This window comes from Salvelinus fontinalis, chromosome 18 (genome assembly GCF_029448725.1).
Source record: "Salvelinus fontinalis isolate EN_2023a chromosome 18, ASM2944872v1, whole genome shotgun sequence".
NCBI lineage: Eukaryota > Metazoa > Chordata > Actinopteri > Salmoniformes > Salmonidae > Salvelinus > Salvelinus fontinalis.
In genome coordinates, this window is record NC_074682.1 from 28,473,829 (window position 1) to 28,498,900 (window position 25,072).

The window sequence follows — 25,072 nt, forward strand, 5'->3', positions numbered from 1 at the left end:
CTCTACTCCTCTACACCTCTACTCCTCTACTCCTCTACTCCTCTACTCCTCTACACCTCTTCTACTCTACACCTCTACTCTACTCCTCTACACCTCTACTCATCTACACCTCTACTCCTGTACACCTCTACACCTCTACACCTCTACTCCTCTACACCTCTACTCCTCTACTCCTCTACACCTCTACTCCTCTACACCTCTACTCCTCTACTCCTCTACACCTCTACTCCTCTATTCCTCTACTCCTCTACTCCTCTACTCCTCTACACCTCTACTCCTCTACTCCTCCACCCCTCTACTCCTTTACACCTCTACTCCTCTCCTCCTCTACACCTCTACACCTCTACTCCTCTACACCTCTACTCCTCTACACCTCTACTCCTCTACACCTCTACTCCTCTACACCTCTACACCTCTACTCCTCTACACCTCTACTCCTCTACACCTCTACACCTCTACTCCTCTACTCCTCTACACCTCTACACCTCTACTACTCTACTCCTCTACTCCTCTACTCCTCTACACCTCTAATTCCTCTACTCCTCTCCTCCTCTACACCTCTACTCTACCCCTCTACACCTGTACTCATCTACACCTCTACTCCTCTACTCATCTACACCTCTACACCTCTACTCCTCTACTCCTCTACACCTCTACTCCTCTACTCCTCTACTCCTCTACTCCTCTACACCTCTACTCCTCTACTCCTCTACTCCTCTACACCTCTACTCCTCTACTCCTCTACACCTCTACTCCTCTACACCTCTACACCTCTACTCCTCTACACCTCTACTCCTTTACACCTCTTCAACTCTACACCTCTACTCTACTCCTCTACACCTCTAATTCCTCTACACCTCTACTCCTCTACTCCTCTACTCCTCTACACCTCTACTCCTCTACACCTCTACTCCTTTACACCTCTACTCTACTCCTCTACACCTCTACACCTCTACACCTCTACTCATCTACTCCTCTACTCTACTCCTCTACTCTACTCCTCTACACCTCTACACCTCTGCTCCTCTACACCTCTACTCATCTACTCCTCTACACCTCTACTCTACTCCTCTACTCCTCTACTCCTCTACACCTCTACTCATCTACTCCTCTACTCCTCTACACCTCTACTCTACTCCTCTACACCTCTACTCTACTCCTCTACACGTCTACTCCTCTACTCCTCTACTCCTCTACACCTCTACTCTACTCCTCTACACCTCTACTCTACTCCTCTACACCTCTACTCCTCTACTCCTCTACACCTCTACACCTCTACTCATCTACACCTCTACTCTACTCCTCTACACCTCTACTCTACTCCTCTACACCTCTACTCATCTACTCCTCTACTCCTCTACTCTGAACCTATACTCATCTACTCCTCTACTCCTCTACACCTCTACTCTACTCCTCTACACCTCTACTCCTCTACTCTACTCCTCTACTCCTCTACACCTCTACTCTACTCCTCTACAACTCTACTCCTCTACTCCTCTACTCCTCTACACCTCTACTCCTCTACACCTCTACTCATCTACTCCTCTACTCCTCTACACCTCTACTCTACTCCTCTACACCTCTACTCTGCTCCTCTACACCCCTACTCTACTCCTCTACTCCTCTACACCTCTTCTACTCTACACCTCTACTCCTCTACACCTCGTCTACTCTACACCTCTACTCTACTCCTCTACACCTCTACTCATCTACACCTCTACTCCTCTACTACTCTACTCCTCTACAGCTCTACTCCTCTACACCTCTACTCATCTACACCTCTACTCCTCTATTCCTCTACTCCTCTACTCCTCTACACCTCTACTCCTCTACTCCTCTACTCCTCTATTCCTCTATTCCTCTACTCCTCTACACCTCTACTCATCTACACCTCTACACCTCTACACCTCTACACCTATACACCTCTACACCTCTACTCCTCTACTCCTCTACACCTCTACACCTCTACTCCTCTACTCCTCTACACCTCTACTCCTCTATTCCTCTACTCCTCTACACTTCTACTCATCTACACCTCTACTCCTCTACTCCTCTACTCCTCTACTCCTCTACACCTCTACTCCTCTACACCTCTACACCTCTACTCCTCTACACCTCTACTCCTCTACTCATCTACACCTCTACTCCTCTACTCCTCTACTACTCTACACCTCTACTCCTCTACTTCTCTACTCCTCTACACCTCTACTCATCTACACCTCTACTCCTCTACACCTCTACTCCTCTACACCTCTGCACCTCTACACATCTACTCCTCTACTCATCTACACCTCTACTCCTCTACTCCTCTACACCTCTACTCATCTACACCTCTACTCCTCTACACCTCTACTCCTCTACACCTCTACACATCTACTCCTCTACTCATCTACACCTCTACTCCTCTACTCCTCTACACCTCTACTCATCGACACCTCTACTACTCTACACCTCTACTCTACTCCTCTACACCTCTACTCCTCTACACCTCTACTCCTCTACTCCTCTACTCCTCTACACCTCTACTCTACTCCTCTACACCTCTACTCATCTACTCCTCTACTCCTCTACACATCTACTCCTCTACACCTCTACTCTACTCCTCTACACCTCTACACCTCTACTCCTCTACACCTCTACTCATCTACTCCTCTACTCATCTACTCCTCTACTCTACTCCTCTACACCTCTACACCTCTACACCTCTACTCTACTCCTCTACACCTCTACTCTACTTCTCTACACCTCTACACCTCTACTCCTCTACACCTCTACTCCTCTACACCTCTACTCTACTCCTCTACACCTCTACACCTCTACTCCTCTACACCTCTACTCATCTACTCCTCTACACCTCTACTCTACTCCTTTACTCCTCTACACCTCTACTCATCTACTCCTCTACTCCTCTACACCTCTACTCTACTCCTCTACACCTCTACTCTACCCCTCTACACCTCTACTCATCTACTCCTCTACTCCTCTACACCTCTACTCTACTCCTCTACACTTCTACTCCTCTACACCTCTACTCTACTCCTCTACACCTCTACTCCTCTACTCCTCTACACCTCTACACCTCTACTCATCTACTCCTCTACTCCTCTACACCTCTACTCCTCTACACCTTTACTCTACTCCTCTACACCTCTACTCATCTACTCCTCTACTCATCTACTCCTCTACCCCTCTACACCTCTAATCTACTACTCTACACCTCTACTCTACTCCTCTACACCTCTACTCTACTCCTCTACACCTCTACACCTCTACTCTACTCCTCTACACCTCTACTCATCTACTCCTCTACTCCTCTACTCCTCTACACCTCTACTCCTCTACTCCTCTACTCCTCTACTCATCTACTCCTCTACTCTACTCCTCTACACCTCTACTCTACTCCTCTACTCCTCTACTCATCTACACCTCTACTCCTCTACACCTCTACTCCTCTACTCATCTACACCTCTACTCCTCTACACCTCTACTCTACTCTACACCTCTACACCTCTACTCCTCTACACCTCTACTCCTCTACTCCTCTACACCTCTACTCTACCCCTCTACACCTCTACTCATCTACACCTCTACTCCTCTAATCCTCTACTCCTCTACTCATCTACACCTCTACACCTCTACTCCTCTACTCCTCTACACCTCTACTCCTCTACTCCTCTACTCCTCTACACCTCTACTCTACACCTCTACTCCTCTACTCCTCTACTCCTCTACACCTCATCAACTCTACACCTCTACTCTACTCCTCTACACCTCTACTCCTCTACACCTCTTCTACTCTACACCTCTACTCTACTCCTCTACACCTCTACTCATCTACACCTCTACTCCTCTACTCCTCTACTCCTCTACACCTCTACACCTCTACACCTCTACTCCTCTACACCTCTACTCCTCTACTCCTCTACACCTCTACTCCTCTACACCTCTACTCCTCTATTCCTCTACTCCTCTACTCCTCTACTCCTCTACTCCTCTACTCCTCCACCCCTCTACTCCTTTACACCTCTACTCCTCTCCTCCTCTACACCTCTACTCCTCTACACCTCTACTCCTCTACACCTCTACTCCTCTACACCTCTACTCCTCTACACCTCTACACCTCTACTCCTCTACACCTCTACTACTCTACCCCTCTACACCTCTACTCATCTACTCCTCTACTCCTCTACACCTCTACTCTACTCCTCTACACTTCTACTCCTCTACACCTCTACTCTACTCCTCTACACCTCTACTCCTCTACACCTCTACACCTCTACTCCTCTACACCTCTACTCCTCTACACCTCTACACCTCTACTCATCTACTCCTCTACTCCTCTACACCTCTACTCCTCTACACCTCTACTCTACTCCTCTACACCTCTACTCATCTACTCCTCTACTCATCTACTCCTCTACCCCTCTACACCTCTAATCTACTACTCTACACCTCTACTCTACTCCTCTACACCTCTACTCTACTCCTCTACTCCTCTACACCTCTACTCTACTCCTCTACACCTCTACTCATCTACTCCTCTACTCCTCTACTCCTCTACACCTCTACACCTCTACTCCTCTACTCCTCTACTCCTCTACTCTACTCCTCTACACCTCTACTCTACTCCTCTACACCTCTACTCTACTCCTCTACTCCTCTACACCTCTACTCCTCTACTCATCTACACCTCTACTCCTCTACACCTCTACTCCTCTACTCATCTACACCTCTACTCCTCTACACCTCTACTCTACTCCTCTACACCTCTACACCTCTACTGCTCTACTCCTCTACACCTCTACTCCTCTACTCCTCTACACCTCTACTCTACCCCTCTACACCTCTACTCATCTACACCTCTACTCCTCTACTCCTCTACTCATCTACACCTCTACACCTCTACACCTCTACTCCTCTACTCCTCTACTCCTCTACTCCTCTACTCCTCTACACCTCTACACCTCTAATCATCTACTCCTCTACACCTCTACACCTCTACACCTCTATTCCTCTACACCTCTACACCTCTATTCCTCTACACCTCTACTCATCTACTCCTCTACACCTCTACACCTCTACACCTCTACTCCTCTACACCTCTACTCCCCTACACCTCTACTCCTCTACACCTCTACACCTCTACTCCTCTACTCCTCTACACCTCTACTCCTCTACACCTCTACTCCTCTACTCATCTACACCTCTAGACCTCTACTCCTCTACACCTCTACTCATCTACTCCTCTACACCTCTACACCTCTACTCCTCTACACCTCTACTCCTCTACTCCTCTACTCCTCTACACCTCTACTCCTCTACACCTCTACACCTCTACTCATCTACACCTCTACACCTCTACTCCTCTACACCTCTACTCCTCTACACCTCTACTCCTCTACACCTCTACTCCTCTACTCCTCTACACCTCTACTCATCTACACCTCTACTCCTCTACACCTCTACTCCTCTACACCTCTACTCCTCTACACCTCTACTCCTCCACACCTCTACACCTCTACTCCTCTACACCTCTACTCCTCTACACCTCTACTCCTCTACACCTCTACTCCTCTACACCTCTACTCCTCTACTCCTCTACACCTCTACTCATCTAGTCCTCTACACCTCTAAACCTCTACTCCTCTACACCTCTACTCCTCCACTCCTCTACACCTCTACTCATCTACACCTCTACACCTCTACACCTCTACTCTACTCCTCTACACCTCTACACCTCTATTCCTCTACACCTCTACTCCTCTACACCTCTACTCATCTACACCTCTACACCTCTACACCTCTACACCTCTACTCCTCTACTCCTCTACACCTCTACTCCTCTACACCTCTACACCTCTACACCTCTACTCCTCTACACCTGTACTCCTCTACATCTCTACTCCTCTACTCCTCTACACCTCTACTCCTCTACTCCTCTACACCTCTAAATCTCTACTCCTCTACACCTCTACACCTCTACTCCTCTACACCTCTACACCTCTACACCTCTACTCCTCTACACCTCTACCCCTCTACTCCTCTACTCCTCTACTCCTCTACTCCTCTACACCTCTACACCTCTACTCCTCTACTCCTCTACACCTCTACTCCTCTACACCTCTACTCCTCTACACCTCTACACCTCTACTCTACTCCTCTACTCCTCTACTCTACTCCTCTACTCCTCTACACCTCTGCTCATCTACACCTCTACTCCTCTACTCCTCTACACCTCTACTCCTCTACACCTCTACTCCTCTGCACCTCTACACCTCTACTCCTCTACACCTCTACTCATCTACTCCTCTACACCTCTACAACTCTATTCCTCTACACGTCTACTCCTCTACTCCTCTACTCCTCTACTCCTCTACACCTCTACTCCTATACACCTCTACTCCTCTACTCCTCTACACCTCTACTCATCTACACCTCTACACCTCTACTCTACTCCTCTACACCTCTACACCTCTACACCTCTACTCCTCTACACCTCTACTCATCTACACCTCTACTCATCTACACCTCTACTCCTCTACTCCTCTACACATCTACACCTCTACTCTACACCTCTACACCTCTACTCCTCTACACCTCTATTCCTCTACTCCTCTACTCCTCTACATCTCTACTCATCCACACCTCTACTCCTCTACACCTCTACACCTCTAGTCCTCTACACCTCTACACCTCTACTCCTCTACACCTCTACTCATCTACACCTCTACTCCTCCACACCTCTACTCCTCTACACCTCTACTCCTCTACTCCTCTACACCTCTACTCCTCTACTCCTCTACACCTCTACTCCTCTACACCTCTACTCCTCTACACCTCTACACCTCTACATCTCTACTCCTCTACACCTCTACACCTCTACACCTCTACTCCTCTACTCCTCTACACCTCTACTCCTCTTCACCTCTACTCATCTACACCTCTACTCTACTCCTCTACACCTCTACACCTCTACTCCTCTACTCCTCTACACCTCTACTCCTCTACTCCTCTACTCCTCTACACCTCTACACCTCTACTCCTCTACTCCTCTACACCTGTACTCCTCTACACCTCTACTCATCTACACCTCTACTCTACTCCTCTACACCTCTACTCCTCTACTCCTCTACACCTCTACACCTCTACTCCTCTACACCTCTACTCCTCTACTCCTCTACTCCTCTACTCCTCTACTCCTCTACACCTCTACTCCTCTACTCCTCTACACCTCTACTCTACTCCTCTACTCCTCTACACCTCTACTCCTCTACTCCTCTACTCCTCTACACCTCTACTTTACTCCTCTACACCTCTACTCCTCTACTCCTCTACACCTCTACACCTCTACTCCTCTACACCTCTACACCTCTACTCCTCTACTCCTCTACTCCTCTACACCTCTACTCTACTCCTCTACTCCTCTACTCATCTACTCCTCTACTCCTCTACTCCTCTACACCTCTACTACTCTACACCTCTACTACTCTACACCTCTACTCTACTCCTCTACTCCTCTACTCTACTCCTCTACTCCTCTACACCTCTGCTCATCTACACCTCTACTCCTCCACACCTCTACTCCTCTACTCTATACCTCTACTCCTCTACACCTCTACTCTACTCCTGTACTCCTCTACTCCTCTACTCTACTCCTCTACTCCTCTACTCTACTCCTCTACACCTCTACTCCTCTACTCCTCTACTCCTCTACACCTCTACTCCTCTACACCTCTACTCTACACATCTACACCTCTACTCTACTCCTCTACACCTCTACTCCTCTACTCCTCTACTCCTCTACACCTCTACTCCTCTACACCTCTACTCTACTCCTCTACTCCTCTACACCTCTACTCCTCTACACCTCTACACCTCTACTCCTCTACACCTCTACTCCTCTACTCTACTCCTCTACACCTCTACTCTACTCCTCTACTCCTCTACACCTCTACACCTCTACACCTCTACACCTCTACACCTCTACTCTACTCCTCTACACCTCTACTCTACTCCTCTACTCCTCTACACCTCTACACCTCTACACCTCTACACCTCTACACCTCTACTCCTCTACACCTCTACTCCTCTACTCCTCTACTCCTCTACTCCTCTACACCTCTACTCCTCTACACCTCTACTCCTCTACTCCTCTACACCTCTACTCCTCTACACCTCTACTCCTCTACACCTCTACTCTACTCCTCTACTCCTCTACTCTACTCCTCTACTCCTCTACACCTCTGCTCATCTACACCTCTACTCATCTACTCCTCTACACCTCTACTCTACACCTCTACTCCTCTACACCTCTACACCTCTACTCCTCTACTCCTCTACACCTCTACTCATCTACTCCTCTACACCTCTACACCTCTATTCCTCTACACCTCTACTCCTCTACTCCTCTACTCCTCTACTCCTCTACACCTCTACACCTCTACTCCTATACACCTCTACTCCTCTACTCCTCTACACCTCTACTCATCTACACCTCTACTCTACTCCTCTACACCTCTACACCTCTATACCTCTACACCTCTACTCCTCTACACCTCTACTCATCTACACCTCTACTCCTCTACACATCTACACCTCTACTCTACACCTCTACACCTCTACTCCTCTACACCTCTATTCCTCTACTCCTCTACATCTCTACTCATCTACACCTCTACTCCTCTACACCTCTACACCTCTAGTCCTCTACACCTCTACACCTCTACTCCTCTACACCTCTATTCCTCTACTCCTCTACTCCTCTACATCTCTACTCATCTACACCTCTACTCCTCTACACCTCTACACCTCTAGTCCTCTACACCTCTACACCTCTACTCCTCTACACCTGTACTCATCTACACCTCTACTCTACTCCTCTACACCTCTACTCCTCTACACCTCTACTCCTCTACACCTCTACACCTCTACTCCTCTACACCTCTACACCTCTATTCCTCTACTCCTCTACTCCTCTACACCTCTACTCCTCTACACCTCTAAACCTCTACTCCTCTACACCTCTACACCTCTACACCTCTACTCCTCTACACCTCTACTCCTCTTCACCTCTACTCATCTACACCTCTACTCTACTCCTCTACACCTCTACACCTCTACTCCTCTACTCCTCTACACCTCTACTCCTCTACTCCTCTACTCCTCTACACCTCTACACCTCTACTCCTCTACTCCTCTACACCTGTACTCCTCTACACCTCTACTCATCTACACCTCTACTCTACTCCTCTACACCTCTAAACCTCTACTCCTCTACACCTCTATTCCTCTACTCCTCTACACCTCTACTCCTCTACTCCTCTACACCTCTACTCCTCTACTCCTCTACTCCTCTACTCCTCTACTCCTCTACACCTCTACTCTACTCCTCTACTCCTCTACACCTCCTCACCTGTACTCCTCTACACATCTACACCTCTACTCCTCTACACCTCTACACCTCTACTCCTCTACACCTCTACTCCTCTACTCCTCTACACCTCTACTCCTCTACTCCTCTACTCCTCTACACCTCTACTCTACTCCTCTACTCCTCTACTCATCTACTCCTCTACTCCTCTACACCTCTACTCCTCTACACCTCTACACCTCTACACCTCTACTCTTCTACTCCTCTACACCTCTACTCCTCTACACCTCTACTCCTCTACACCTCTACTCTACTCCTCTACTCCTCTACACCTCTACTCCTATACTCCTCTACACCTCTACTCCTCTACACCTCTACTCCTCTACACCTCTACTCCTCTACACCTTTTCTCCTCTACACCTCTACTCTACTCCTCTACTCCTCTACACCTCTACTCCTATACTCCTCTACACCTCTACTCCTATACTCCTCTACACCTCTACTCCTCTACACCTCTACTCCTCTACACCTCTACACCTCTACTCTTCTACTCCTCTACACCTCTACTCCTCTACACCTCTACTCCTCTACACCTCTACTCTACTCCTCTACTCCTCTACACCTCTACTCCTCTACTCCTCTACTCCTCTACTCCTCTACTCCTCTAGACCTCTACTCCTCTACTCCTCTACTCCTCTACACCTCTACTACTCTACACCTCTACTCTACTCCTCTACTCCTCTACTCTACTCCTCTACACCTCTGCTCATCTACACCTCTACTCCTCCACACCTCTACTCATCTACTCTATACCTCCACTCCTCTACACCTCTACTCTACTCCTGTACTCCTCTACTCCTCTACTCTACTCCTCTACTCCTCTACTCTACTCCTCTACACCTCTACTACTCTACTCCTCTACTCCTCTACACCTCTACTCCTCTACTCCTCTACACCTCTACTCCTCTACACCTCTACTCATCTACACCTCTACTCCTCTACACCTCTACACATCTACACCTCTACTCTACACCTCTACTCCTCTACTCCTCTACACCTCTACTCCTGTACACCTCTACTCTACTCCTCTACTCCTCTACACCTCTACTCTACTCCTCTACTCCTCTACACCTCTACTCCTCTACACCTCTACACCTCTACTCCTCTACTCCTCTACTCCTCTACTCCTCTACACCCCTACTCTACTCCTCTACACCTCTACACCTCTACTCCTCTACACCCCTACTCTACTCCTCTACACCCCTACTCTACTCCTCTACACCTCTACTCCTCTACTCCTCTACACCTCTACTCCTCTACTCCTCTACACCTCTACTCCTCTACTCCTCTACTCATCTACTCCTCTACACTACTCGTCTACACCTCTACTCTACTCCTCTACACCTCTACTCTACTCCTCTACACCTCTACTCCTCTACACCTCTACTCCTCTACACCTCTACTCCTCTACACCTCTACACCTCTACACCTCTACTCCTCTACACCTCTACTCCTCTACACCTCTACTCCTCTACACCTCTACTCTACTCATCTACACCTCTACACCTCTACACCTCTACTCCTCTACTCCTCTACACCTCTACTCTACTCCTCTACTCCTCTACACCTCTACTCATCTACACCTCTACTCCTCTACTCATCTACACCTCTACTCCTCTACTCCTCTACTCATCTACACCTCTACTCCTCTACACCTCTACTCCTCTACACCTCTACTCTACTCCTCTACTCCTCTACTCCTCTACACCTCTACTCCTCTACTCATCTACACCTCTACTCCTCTACACCTCTACTCCTCTATTCCTCTACTCCTCTACTCCTCTACACCTCTACTCCTCTACTCCTCTACACCTCTACACCTCTACACCTCTACTCCTCTACACCTCTACTCCTCTACTCCTCTACTCCTCTACACCTCTAATCCTCTACTCCTCTACACCTCTTCTCCTCTACTCCTCTACTCCTCTACACCTCTACACCTCTACTCCTCTACTCCTCTACACCTCTACACCTCTACACATCTACTCTACTCCTCTACACCTCTACTCCTCTACACCTCTACACCTCTACACCTCTACTCCTCTACTCCTCTACACCTCTACACCTCTACACCTCTACACCTCTACACCTCTACACCTCTACTCCTCTACACCTCTACTCCTCTACACCTCTACTCCTCTACACCTCTACTCCTCTACACCTCTACACATCTACTCCTCTACTCCTCTACTCATCTACACCTCTACTCTACTCCTCTACTCCTCTACACCTCTACACCTCTACTCCTCTACTCCTCTACACCTCTACACCTCTACACCTCTTCTCCTCTACTCCTCTACACCTCTACACCTCTACTCATCTACTCCTCTACTCCTCTACACCTCTACACCTCTACACATCTACTCTACTCCTCTACACCTCTACTCCTCTACACCTCTACTCCTCTACACCTCTACACCTCTACACATCTACTCTACTCCTCTACACCTCTACTCCTCTACACCTCTACTCCTCTACACCTCTACTCCTCTACACCTCTACTCCTCTACACCTCTACTCCTCTGCACCTCTACACCTCTACTCCTCTACACCTCTACACCTCTACTCCTCTACTCCTCTACTCCTCTACACCTCTACTCATCTACACCTCTACTCCTCTACACCTCTACACCTCTACTCCTCTACTCCTCTACTCCTCTACTCCTCTAAACCTCTACTCCTCTACACCTCTACACCTCTACTCCTCTACACCTCTACTCCTCTACTCCACACCTCTTCTCCTCTACTCCTCTACACCTCTACTCCTCTACTCCTCTACACCTCTACCCCTCTACACCTCTACTCCTCTACACCTCTACTCCTCTACACCTCTACACCTCTACACCTCTACACCTCTACACCTCTACACCTCTACTCCTCTACACCTCTACTCCTCTACACCTCTACTCCTCTACACCTCTACTCCTCTACACCTCTACTCCTCTACTCCTCTACACCTCTACTCCTCTACTCCTCTACACCTCTACTCTACTCCTCTACACCTCTACTCATCTACACCTCTACTCCTCTACACCTCTACTCCTCTACTCCTCTACTCCTCAACTCCTCTACACCTCTTCTACTCTACACCTCTACTCTACTCCTCTACACCTCTACTCCTCTACTCATCTACACCTCTATACCTCTACTCCTCTACACCTCTACTCCTCTACACCTCTACTCCTCTACACCTCTACTCCTCTACTCCTCTACTCCTCTACACCTCTACACCTCTACACCTCTACTCCTCTACTCCTCTACACCTCTACACCTCTACACCTCCACACCTCTACTCCTCTACACCTCTACTCCTCTACACCTCTACTCCTCTACTCCTCTACTCCTCTACACCTCTACACCTCTACTCCTCTACACCTCTACTCCTCAACTCCTCTACACCTCTTCTACTCTACACCTCTACTCTACTCCTCTACACCTCTACTCCTCTACTCCTCTACACCTCTACTCCTCTACTCCTCTACACCTCTACACCTCTACACCTCTACTCCTCTACTCCTCTACACCTCTATACCTCTACTCCTCTATTCCTCTACTCCTCTACTCCTCTACTCCTCTACTCCTCTACACCTCTACACCTCTACACCTCTACTCCTCTACACCTCTACACCTCTACACCTCCACTCCTCTACTCCTCTACTCCTCTACACCTCTTCTACTCTACTCCTCTACTCTACTCCTCTACACCTCTACTCCTCTACACCTCTACTCCTCTACTCCTCTACTCATCTACACCTCTACTCCTCTACTCCTCTACACCTCTACTCCTCTACTCCTCTATTCCTCTACTCCTCTACTTCTCTACACCTCTACTCCTCTACTCCTCTACTCCTCTACACCTCTACACCTCTACTCCTCTACTCCTCTACACCTTTACACCTCTACCCCTCCACTCATCTACTCATCTACTCCTCTACTCCTCTACACCTCTACTCCTCTACACCTCTACACCTCTACTCCTCTACTCCTCTACACCTCTACTCCTCTACACCTCTACTCCTCTACACCTCTACTCTTTTCCTCTACTCCTCTACACCTCTACTCCTCTACTCCTCTACTCCTCTACACCTCTACTCCTCTACACCTCCACTCTACTCCTCTACACCTCTACACCTCTACTCTACTCATCTACACCTCTACTCCTCTACACCTCTCCACCTCTACTCCTCTATACCTCTACTCTTCTATTCCTCTACTCCTCTACACCTCTACACCTCTACTCCTCTACACCTCTACACCTCTACACCTCTACACCTCTACTCATCTACTCATCTACTCATCTACTCCTCTACTCCTCTACACCTCTACACCTCTACACCTCTACTCCTCTACACCTCTACTCTATTCCTCTACTCCTCTACTCCTCTACTCCTCTACTCCTCTACACCTCTACTCCTCTACACCTCTACTCCTCTACACCTCTACTCCTCTACACCACTGACACTGTACTCACATTCATAATGGTCTTTCACATGTTCCCATTACATAATGCAATAGTTAGACCAACTTAGCCGCCCCATGTTATTCTAGTTCTGGTCATGGATATTCGATCTGAAATGCTGGTTTCTGCTGTTTCTTATGATCTAGCATGTGGTCCAGTGTGTTTTTGTGGCCATCAAAACCATTGGCAACATCGTTCTGGTCACCATGCTGTTAGACTTCATGTTCGCCTGCATTGGAGTCCAGCTCTTCAAGGTGAGCTCTAGATAGTTCTGTACATGTATAGTGGCTTTTGAACCATATGATGAAAACAGATTTCCACAGACCATCAAAGCTAATATTATCACTCATGTATTGTGTGTGTTCATCCCTGAAGGGACAATTCTACTCCTGCACAGATCCTGACAAAATGACAGAGGAGGAGTGTAGGTAAGAGACCAGTGATATTGTCCTCGCACACAACATTACATGACAGTCCAGAATGGGACATTTCATGACGGCACAGAATGGGACATTAATGACGTCACAGAATGGGAATATCATGACGGTACAGAATGGGACATTACATGACGGTCCAGAATGGGACATTACATGACAGTACAGAATGGGACATTACATGACGGTCCAGAATGGGACATTACATGAGGGTACAGAATGGGACATTACATGACGGTCCAGAATGGGACATTACATGACGGCACAGAATGGGACATTACATGACGGCACAGAATGGGACATTATATGACGGTCCAGAATGGGAATATCATGACGGTACAGAATGGGACATTACATGACGGTCCAGAATGGGAATATCATGACGGTACAGAATGGGGTTATCATGACGGTACAGAATGGGATTATCATGACAGTCCAGAATGGGACATTACATGACGGTACAAAATGGGACATTACATGACGGTACAGAATGGGGATATCATGACGGTAGAAAATGGGCCATTACATGACGGTCCAGAATGGGACATTCCGTGACGGTACAGAATTGGTATTACATGACGGTACAGAATGGGTATATCATGACGGTCCAGAAAGGGACATTACATGACGGTCCAGAATGGGACATTACATGAGGGTACAGAATGGGACATTACATAACGGTCCAGAAAGGGACATTACATGACGATCCAGAATGGGACATTACATGACGGTCCAGAAAGGGACATTACATGACGGTCCAGAAAGGGACATTACATGACGGTCCAGAATGGGACATTACATGACGGTCCAGAATGGGACATTAGATGACGGTCCAGAATGGGACATTAGATGACGGTCCAGAATGGGACTTTACATGACGGTCCAGAATGGGACATTACATGATGGTCCAGAATGGGACATTACATGGCGGTCCAGAATGGGGCATTACATGGCGGTCCAGAATGGGACATTACATGACGGTCCAGAATGGGACATTACATGACGGTACAGAAAGGAACATTACATGAATGTCCAGAATGGGACATTACATGACGGTCCAGAATGGGGCATTACATGACGGTACAGAATGGGTCATTACATGACGGTCCAGAATGGGACATTACATGACGGTCCAGAATGGGACATTACATGACGGTCCAGAAGGGGGCATTACATGACGGTCCAGAATGGGACATTAGATGAGGGTACAGAATGGGAGGTACATGACAGTACAGAATGGAACATTACATGACGGTCCAGAATGGGACATTACATGACGGTCCAGAATGGGACATTACATGACAGTACAGAATGGGTCTTACATGACGGTCCAGAATGGGACATTACATGAGGGTACAGAATGGGACATTACATGACGGTACAGAATGGGTATATCATGACGGTACAGAATGGGACATTACATGACGGTACAGAATGGGAATATCATGACGGTACAAAATGGGATTATCATGACAGTCCAGAATGGGACATTACATGACGGTACAGAAAGGGAATATCATGGCGGTACAGAATGGGACATTACATGACGGTACAGAATGGGAATATCATGACGGTCCAGAATGGGACATTACATGACGGTCCAGAATGGGACATTACATGACGGTCCAGAATGGGACATTACATGATGGTCCAGAATGGGACATTACATGACGGTCCAGAATGGGACATTACATGACGGTCCAGAATGGGACATTACATGACGGTACAGAATGGGACATTACATGACAGTACAGAATGGGTATATCATGACGGTACAGAATGGGACATTACATGACTGTCCAGAATGGGTATATCATGACGGTACAGAATGGGACATTACATGACTGTCCAGAATGGGACATTACATGACAGTACAGAATGGGTCATTACATGACGGTCCAGAATGGGACATTACATGACGGTACAGAATGGGACATTACATGACGGTACAAAATGGGACATTACATGACGGTACAGAATGGGACATTACATGACGGTACAGAATGGGGATATCATGACGGTACAGAATGGGACATTACATGACGGTCCAGAATGGGACATTCCGTGACGGTACAGAATTGGTATTACATGACGGTACAGAATGGGGATATCATGACGGTCCAGAATGGGACATTACATGACGGTCCAGAATGGGTCATTACATGACGGTACAGAATGGGACATTCTATGACGATCCAGAAAGGGACATTACATGACGGTCCAGAATGGGACATTACATGACGGTCCAGAATGGGACATTAGATGACGGTCCAGAATGGGACATTAGATGACGGTCCAGAATGGGACATTAGATGACGGTCCAGAATGGGACTTTACATGACGGTCCAGAATGGGACATTACATGATGGTCCAGAATGGGACATTACATGGCGGTCCAGAATGGGACATTACATGACGGTCCAGAATGGGACATTACATGACGGTACAGAATGGAACATTACATGACGGTCCAGAATGGGACATTACATGACGGTCCAGAATGGGACATTACATGACAGTACAGAATGGGACATTACATGACGGTCCAGAATGGGACATTACATGAGGGTACAGAATGGGGAGTACATGACAGTACAGAAAGGGACATTAGAGGACGGTCCAGAATGGGACATTAGATGACGGTCCAGAATGGGACATTACATGATGGTCCAGAATGGGACATTACATGACGGTCCAGAATGGGACATTACATGACGGTCCAGAATGGGGCATTACATGACGGTCCAGAATGGGACATTACATGAGGGTACAGAATGGGTATATCATGACGGTACAGAATGGGACATTACATGACGGTACAGAATGGAAATATCATGACGGTATAGATTGGGACATTACATGACGGTACAGAATGGGACATTACATGACGGTCCAGAATGGAACATTACATGACAGTCCAGAATGGGACTTTACATGACGGTCCAGAATGGGACATTACATGATGGTCCAGAATGGGACATTACATGACGTTCCAGAATGGGACATTACATGACGGTCCAGAATGGGGCATTCTATGACGGTCCAGAATGGGACATTACATGACGGTACAGAATGGGTCATTACATGACGGTCCAGAATGGGGCATTCTATGACGGTCCAGAATGGGACATTACATGACGGTCCAGAATGGGACATTACATGACGGTCCAGAATGGGACATTACATGACAGTCCAGAATGGGACTTTACATGACGGTCCAGAATGGGACATTACATGATGGTCCAGAATGGGACATTACATGACGGTCCAGAATGGGACATTACATGACGGTCCAGAATGGGACATTACATGACGGTACAGAATGGGACATTACATGACGGTACAGAATGGAACATTACATGACGGTCCAGAATGGGACATTACATGACGGTCCAGAATGGGACATTACATGACGGTCCAGAATAGGTCTTTACATGACGGTCCAGAATGGGACATTACATGACGGTCCAGAATGGGACATTACATGACGGTACAGAATGGGACATTACATGACGGTACAGAATGGAACATTACATGACGGTCCAGAATGGGACATTACATGACGGTCCAGAATGGGACATTACATGACGGTCCAGAATAGGTCTTTACATGACGGTCCAGAATGGGACATTACATGACGGTACAGAATAGGGTATTACATGGCGGTCCAGAATGGGACATTACATGACGGTACAGAATGGGATATTACATAACGGTACAGAATGGGACATTACATAACGATACAGAATGGGGCATTACATGACGGTACAGAATGGGACATTCCATGACGGTACAGAATGGGACATTACATGACGGTACAGAATGGGACATTACATGACGGTCCAGAATGGGACATTCCATGACGGTACAGAATGGGACATTACATGACGGTACAGAATGGGACATTACATTACGGTACAGAATGGGACATTACATGACGGTACAGAATGGGACATTACATGACGGTCCAGAATGGGAATATCATGACGGTACAGAATGGGAATATCATGACGGTCCAGAATGGGACATTACATGACGGTCCAGAATGGGACATTACATGACGGTCCAGAATGGGAATATCATGACGGTACAGAATGGGACATTACATGACGGTCCAGAATGGGAATATCATGACGGTACAGAATGGGAATATCATGACGGTCCAGAATGGGACATTCTCTCTCACCTCTCCCATGCCCTCTCTTTCACTGATTCATCTCTCTCTCTCGCTTTCTCCCTTCTTCTCAGGGGTAACTATATTAGGTACCAGGAAGGTGCAATCCATCCAATGACGATCCATAAGAGAGAGTGGATCAACTCAGAGCTCAACTTTGACAACATCCTTGAGGGCATGTTGGCTCTCTTCACTGTCTCCACCTTTGAGGGCTGGCCAAAGTGAGACTCACATACAAGCCTGGGAGTTTGTATACTGTACATCATGGCATGCCTAGTACAGTACTATGGAACACATGAAGGTGTATGTATTTCACACTTGCTAACATGCCTTTGTGTGTATGTGTGCAGACTGCTGTACAAGGCCATAGACTCTAACATGGAGGATGTTGGTCCCATCTTCAACAACCGCGTTGCCATCTCCATCTTCTTCATCATCTACCTCATCCTCATCGCTTTCTTCATGATGAACATCTTCGTCGGCTTTGTCATCGTTACATTTCAGGAGCAAGGAGAGCAGGAGTACAAGAACTGTGAGCTGGACAAGAACCAGGTGTGTGTGTGTGCATGTTTTGTTTGTTGTTTTAACAGCCTCTTTCTAACAGCAGTGTGTAACTCCTGTGTGTGCTGTCCTCCCTCTGACAGCGGGCGTGTGTTGAGTACGCCCTGAAAGCCCGGCCACTGCGCTGCTACATTCCTAAGAACCAGTATCAGTACAACGTGTGGTACATCGTCACCTCCTGCTACTTTGAGTACCTGATGTTCCTGCTCATCATGCTGAACACCATGTGTCTGGGGATGCAGGTAACGCTATCGGAGGTGGTTCAGGGAACTGCGTTAGGGTGATGAGTATCTTTGACAAACATTAGCATTTCAAATACAAAACGTGAAACTTTAAAAGTACTTCTCCTGCATCACATCAATGTAATGCTCCTGCTAGAGATTCCTACTAGAAGCATCCCTTCTTCATATCAAGGAGTTTTTTAAATGTATTTTTAATTTGGACACTTGAAATGAGATGAGCATCTCAAGAGAATTCATAATTGAAAATGTCAAATAAAATCAATATCTTCCATTTCTCTTTTCCTTCTTCTCTCCGTCTCTCTTCTCCCCCAGCACTGTAACCAGTCAACCCATGTGACCGACCTGTCTGACATGCTGAACGTGATCTTCACTGTGCTCTTCACTGTGGAAATGGTCCTCAAACTCATGGCCTACAAAGCTAAGGTCAGTTGTCCATAGAGATGTCCTGTGTGCACTACATTACCCAAGATGCAGTGCAACTCAACGTAGATCAGAATGATTCCAGAATAATAGGACAGTGGTTATGTAGAACAGTTACTTCATACCTCTTCATTGTGCACAACCCTCTTGTCAAAGTTCTGAGCTGGAGTGTGTGTAGATGAAGAGACCTTTTATACACACACTTCTGACCAATGCCCTTCCCTCTCCCTAGGGTTACTTTGGGGACCCATGGAACGTCTTTGACTTTGTCATCGTCATCGGCAGCGTTGTTGACGTCATCCTGAGTGAGGTCGATGTGAGTATTGTCATTGCGTAATGTTAACCAGAAATATGTAGGTATTGTCCATGACATGTACTATAATACACAGTTCCCACTGTTCCTAAAAGGTTTATTAAACAGTTCAGGCAAACCCACTGGACATTTTTGTCCTCGCATTTTCATTTTTTCTCCCATTGGTTTCGGTTATTGTTAATAAGAAGCAGATAGTCAGGTTGGGGAACAGCTACAGATATTTCACAATAAAAGCTCTGTCCTGTCATCTGACTGTCTGGACTGTGTTTACACCCTTGTCTGACACCCCACCCATCCACCCATCCACCCACCCACCCATCCATCCACTTAGAGGCAGACAGGCCAGGCTCCCCTGTCTGACACCCCACCCATCCACCCATCCACCCACCCACCCATCCATCCACTTAGAGGCAGACAGGCCAGGCTCCCCTGTCTGACACCCCACCCATCCACCCATCCACCCACCCACCCATCCATCCACTTAGAGGCAGACAGGCCAGGCTCCCCTGTCTGACACCCCACCCATCCACCCATCCACCCACCCACCCATCCATCCACTTAGAGGCAGACAGGCCAGGCTCCCCTGTCTGACACCCCACCCATCCACCCATCCACCCACCCACCCATCCATCCACTTAGAGGCAGACAGGCCAGGCTCCCCTGTCTGACACCCCACCCATCCACCCATCCACCCACCCACCCATCCATCCACTTAGAGGCAGACAGGCCAGGCTCCCCTGTCTGACACCCCACCCATCCACCCATCCACCCACCCACCCATCCATCCACTTAGAGGCAGACAGGCCAGGCTCCCCTGTCAGCACTTGGCCCCAACAATAGCACTGAGGATGCGGTCAGTATTCGTCATCGGGGTGACACCCCCCCCCCCCCCCCCCCCCGAATACTAGTCTTGAAAACCCGACCCTAGTCACTGTGTTGCCCCCCGAAGCCCTGCTGCACCTGGCTGCAGCTTGTCTCACCTTGAAAGCCAACCCACAACCTGTCTGTTTGGTTACTTTATGCCCCTAACATAACACCTGGTCCCAGACCTGGTCATTTCCCTCATTGGTGTCACTGTTTAAAACTGGGATTTTTTTGTTTTGTATTTTTAGTTAACCTTTGTTTAAGAGAGGGCTGATTCCAAATCAGTTGTTAAGGGCAGAAAACAACCACTGTCTTCTTGTTTCACCTCCCACCACCATATGTTCAGTGATCTCCATCACTCCTGCTAGTAAGTAAGAGAGTGACATCCTTCTGTAGTTTTTACTGTGATTCCTGTACAAGGGACTGAGCCAACAGGTTTGGCATCAGATTCTAGATTTAAAGCAGCGTTTCACACTATCTTGCTTCAGAAAAGTAAAGGTCATTTTTTTTAATCAAAAGAGAGCTCAAGTTGCCATTACAGTAAACCTTCAGAGACCCCATCAACCATTTACACCTCTTCACCCCTCAGTCGCCATCCAGTCATTTATTACAATGTTGTTCTTGGTTGTTTTTGTGCTCACATGCCTTCTCTCCCTCCCTCTCCCTCCATACTGCAGTCTTTCATCCTACATTTTCTCTTCCAACTTTGCTCCATGCACACCTCCATGGCTGACTCCGCTCCCTTCGCCACTTCCTGTTCCACCTCCTGTGTCTGATGATGTTGCTTCCTGTCTGACTTCACTTGCTGTGTCTCTGTCTTTCCCCCTCACAGGCAGCCCTGGCCTCCTCTGGAGGACTGTACTGTCTACACGGCTGCGCTGTAATTATTCGCCCCGTAGACACTGCACGAACATTGCATGAAATCACATGAAACATTGCATGACTATGGTATGCTAATTCTACGAGACATTGCATGAACACTGTATAAAACAGGAGGAAACTTGCACAACACATTGCCTGATCATCCATGTTTTCCTTAAATGTCTGTATTTACAGCATGCTGACCCTTAAGGTGTTTTTACAATCTTAGGAACCACTTCAACATGATACGGTTCTATAATTCTCTGAAGAAAATGCACCCATTGCTTGGCTCCTTCTGACACTAACCAGACTCCTACAGTACATGACTGCTCAGATACCCTGTGAGAGGTGAGACCTGTGTCCTTACAGACTGCTGGGTTTTGCTGGCATGTTTCCCCTATTGAACTAAAACTGTGCTAATTAGAGTAACAACATCTTAAATTTTAGTTAGAGCTGAAGCCAAGACTAGCAGCATTCTCAGTGACTGTTAATTTCATTTGTGCTATCAGGAGGTGAACCCAATGCAAGCCATAGCGGCTTCGGAAAATGCCCGTGTGTCAATCACCTTCTTCAGACTGTTCCGTGTGATGCGTCTGGTTAAACTGCTGAACCGTTCTGAGGGGATCCGGAATCTTCTGTGGACCTTCATCAAGTCCTTCCAGGTCAAAGTTCATTCCAATTCTGTGTCTTCCATTCTGTGAGATTCATGACAATGTTGTTCAAAATTCCCAGGTTTTGATTGGTCAGTGTGCGTGAGTCTGACGACGTGATTGGTTGCTGTGTTGCAGGCTCTGCCCTACGTCGCCCTGCTCATCCTCATGCTATTCTTCATCTACGCTGTTGTTGGGATGCAGGTACTGCACACACACACACACACACACACATACATACATACACACACACACAGCAGTCTCTGATGAGTTGTGTGTATGTCTCCTGCAGATATTTGGTAAGATAGCGCTGATAGATGGCACACACATCAACAGGAACAACAACTTCCAGACATTCCCCCATGCTGTGCTGCTGCTCTTCAGGTGGGTGATCTGATTTATCAGTCGTTCAGTCAGCTTCCATTATCTTCCATTGACTTTGCGGTCACTTTACACAGCAGACTTGTATAGCAAGAGACCCTTACACTCAGTGATTACATTGACAACACAAAAGGGCTGAAAACAAGTTGTAATCTCTCTGTCTGGCCCACTCCCCTCTCTCTCCCTCTCTCCTTCCAGGTGTGCGACAGGTGAGGCGTGGCAGGAAGTGATGTTGGCGTGTCTGTATGGGAAGAGGTGTGACCCTAAGTCAGACTACCTGCCTGGAGAGGAGATGACCTGTGGAGCCAGCTTCGCCATCATCTACTTCATGAGCTTCTACATGCTCTGTGCCTTCCTGGTAAATGACGCACAAACATGCATACACACACATACACACATACATTAACAAACAAACATGCATACACACATATACACACACACATTAACAAACAAACATGCATACACACATATACACACACACATTAACAAACAAACATGCATACACACATATACACACACACATTCGCACGCGCACACACACACATAAATATGATTCTGTTGTCCTCCACAGATCATCAACCTGTTTGTGGCGGTCATCATGGACAACTTTGACTACCTGACCCGTGATTGGTCCATCCTGGGTCCTCATCACCTGGATGAGTTTAAGAAGATCTGGGCAGAGTACGACCCAGAGGCCATGTAAGTCTGTTTTTCTGTTTCTTTTTTATAACCCCTTGTAAAAATATATGATCAGTCTTTTCAATTCGTTTTTTTATACTCTCAATGTATTACTGCTGTTAGCTGTTGTTTCCCTTCCTGTCCTGCAGGGGGCGTATTAAGCACCTGGACGTGGTGACTCTGCTGCGTAGGATCCAGCCTCCTCTGGGCTTTGGAAAGTTCTGTCCCCATAGAGTGGCCTGCAAGGTGAGAAACTAAAAGGAAGGGATCTGTTTATTTATTTTGTGTGTTCATCTGACTTGTCTATTAATGCAGCAAACCTATTTTTTAATGATATCTGTATTTATTCTGACTGCAGAGACTGGTGTCCATGAACATGCCACTCAACAGTGATGGAACGGTCACCTTTAATGCTACACTGTTCTCACTGGTCAGGACCGCATTGAAGATTAAGACTGAAGGTGTGTGTGTGTGTGTGTGTGTGTGTGTGTGTGTGTGTGTGTGTCAGTCAATTGCAGAGCACTGTATTTTTACTGGTATTTGGGCCAATTGAACGTTAAGCATCTATATTCCCACCTCACTGTCGTTATCTCATTGGTCAGGTAACTTCGAGCAGGCCAATGAGGAGTTAAGGGCCATCATCAAGAAGATCTGGAAACGCACCAGTATGAAGCTGCTGGACCAGGTCATCCCACCAATCGGAGGTGAGTTTAAACATTCTATTGTAATCCTCAACTTTATGGTCCCAAAACAAGTTGCCCATTCTAATTAGCTGGCATGTTTGATTGGTGTGTGTGTGTGTGTGTCAGATGATGAGGTGACCGTGGGGAAGTTCTATGCCACCTTCCTGATCCAGGACTACTTCAGGAAGTTGAAGAAGAGACAGGAAGAGTACTATGGCTTCCGCCCCACCAAGAAGAACGCCTCCAACGAGATACAGGTGAGCCCACACCAACCTCACAATGGGAAACCTGTAGGGCAATAAGCCATGAAATGTGATTGGCAACTCTTCTAGTGATGTTTTTGATGTTTCATGTAATAATCCTGTACACAATCTAACAACTCTTCATTTTCATCCCCTCACAATCTCATTCTTCCTCTAACCCCTCCTTTCCTCTCTGTCTCTCTAACCCTCTCTCTCTGTCTCTCCCTCCACCCCAGGCGGGTCTGAGGAGCATTGAGGAGGAGGTGGCTCCAGAGTTGCAGAGAGCCATCTCGGGAGACCTGATGAACGAGGAGGAGATGGACAGAGCCATGGAGGATGCAGCGGAGGAAGGCATCTTCAGGGTGAGAGGAGAAAGAGAGGGAAGATGAGGGAGGGGGAGACAGGGAGACTGCGGAACGAGAGGAGCGAGGACAAGTTCAGAGTGCGAAGACAGAATAAAACTCCTGTCTCTGAATGTTGTACCTTTCTGTGTGTTCCTGTGGTCAGCGGGCGGGCGGTCTGTTTGGGAACCATGTTGATTCCTTCACCATGGAGGAAGGAACCCATAACTCTAACGCTACACAGGTAATCATTTCAATCATTTCAGTGCTATAACTTCTAGTACGTAACCTTCTTCAGACTCAAAGTGCTTCACATAGTACTGTATGGACCTTGAGTTT

The 25,072-nt window shown here is 47.5% G+C and overlaps 1 protein-coding gene across 1 annotated transcript in view; it reads left to right on the forward strand.

Moving 5' to 3' along the window:
- The window catches only part of LOC129815888 (dihydropyridine-sensitive L-type skeletal muscle calcium channel subunit alpha-1-like), a 98,832-nt gene that overhangs the window by 71,246 nt on the left and 2,514 nt on the right, over positions 1-25,072 (forward strand). The window contains exons 21-39 of the mRNA XM_055870061.1: positions 14,036-14,143; positions 14,265-14,317; positions 18,572-18,718; positions 18,848-19,049; positions 19,142-19,300; positions 19,613-19,723; positions 19,953-20,036; positions 21,730-21,777; positions 22,268-22,420; positions 22,547-22,612; positions 22,701-22,792; positions 22,988-23,147; positions 23,361-23,488; positions 23,617-23,713; positions 23,826-23,928; positions 24,070-24,171; positions 24,277-24,407; positions 24,629-24,754; positions 24,900-24,977. Of these exons, the coding sequence (XP_055726036.1) occupies positions 14,036-14,143; positions 14,265-14,317; positions 18,572-18,718; positions 18,848-19,049; positions 19,142-19,300; positions 19,613-19,723; positions 19,953-20,036; positions 21,730-21,777; positions 22,268-22,420; positions 22,547-22,612; positions 22,701-22,792; positions 22,988-23,147; positions 23,361-23,488; positions 23,617-23,713; positions 23,826-23,928; positions 24,070-24,171; positions 24,277-24,407; positions 24,629-24,754; positions 24,900-24,977 (2,148 nt within the window). The remainder of the gene's footprint in view (positions 1-14,035; positions 14,144-14,264; positions 14,318-18,571; positions 18,719-18,847; positions 19,050-19,141; positions 19,301-19,612; positions 19,724-19,952; positions 20,037-21,729; positions 21,778-22,267; positions 22,421-22,546; positions 22,613-22,700; positions 22,793-22,987; positions 23,148-23,360; positions 23,489-23,616; positions 23,714-23,825; positions 23,929-24,069; positions 24,172-24,276; positions 24,408-24,628; positions 24,755-24,899; positions 24,978-25,072) is intronic.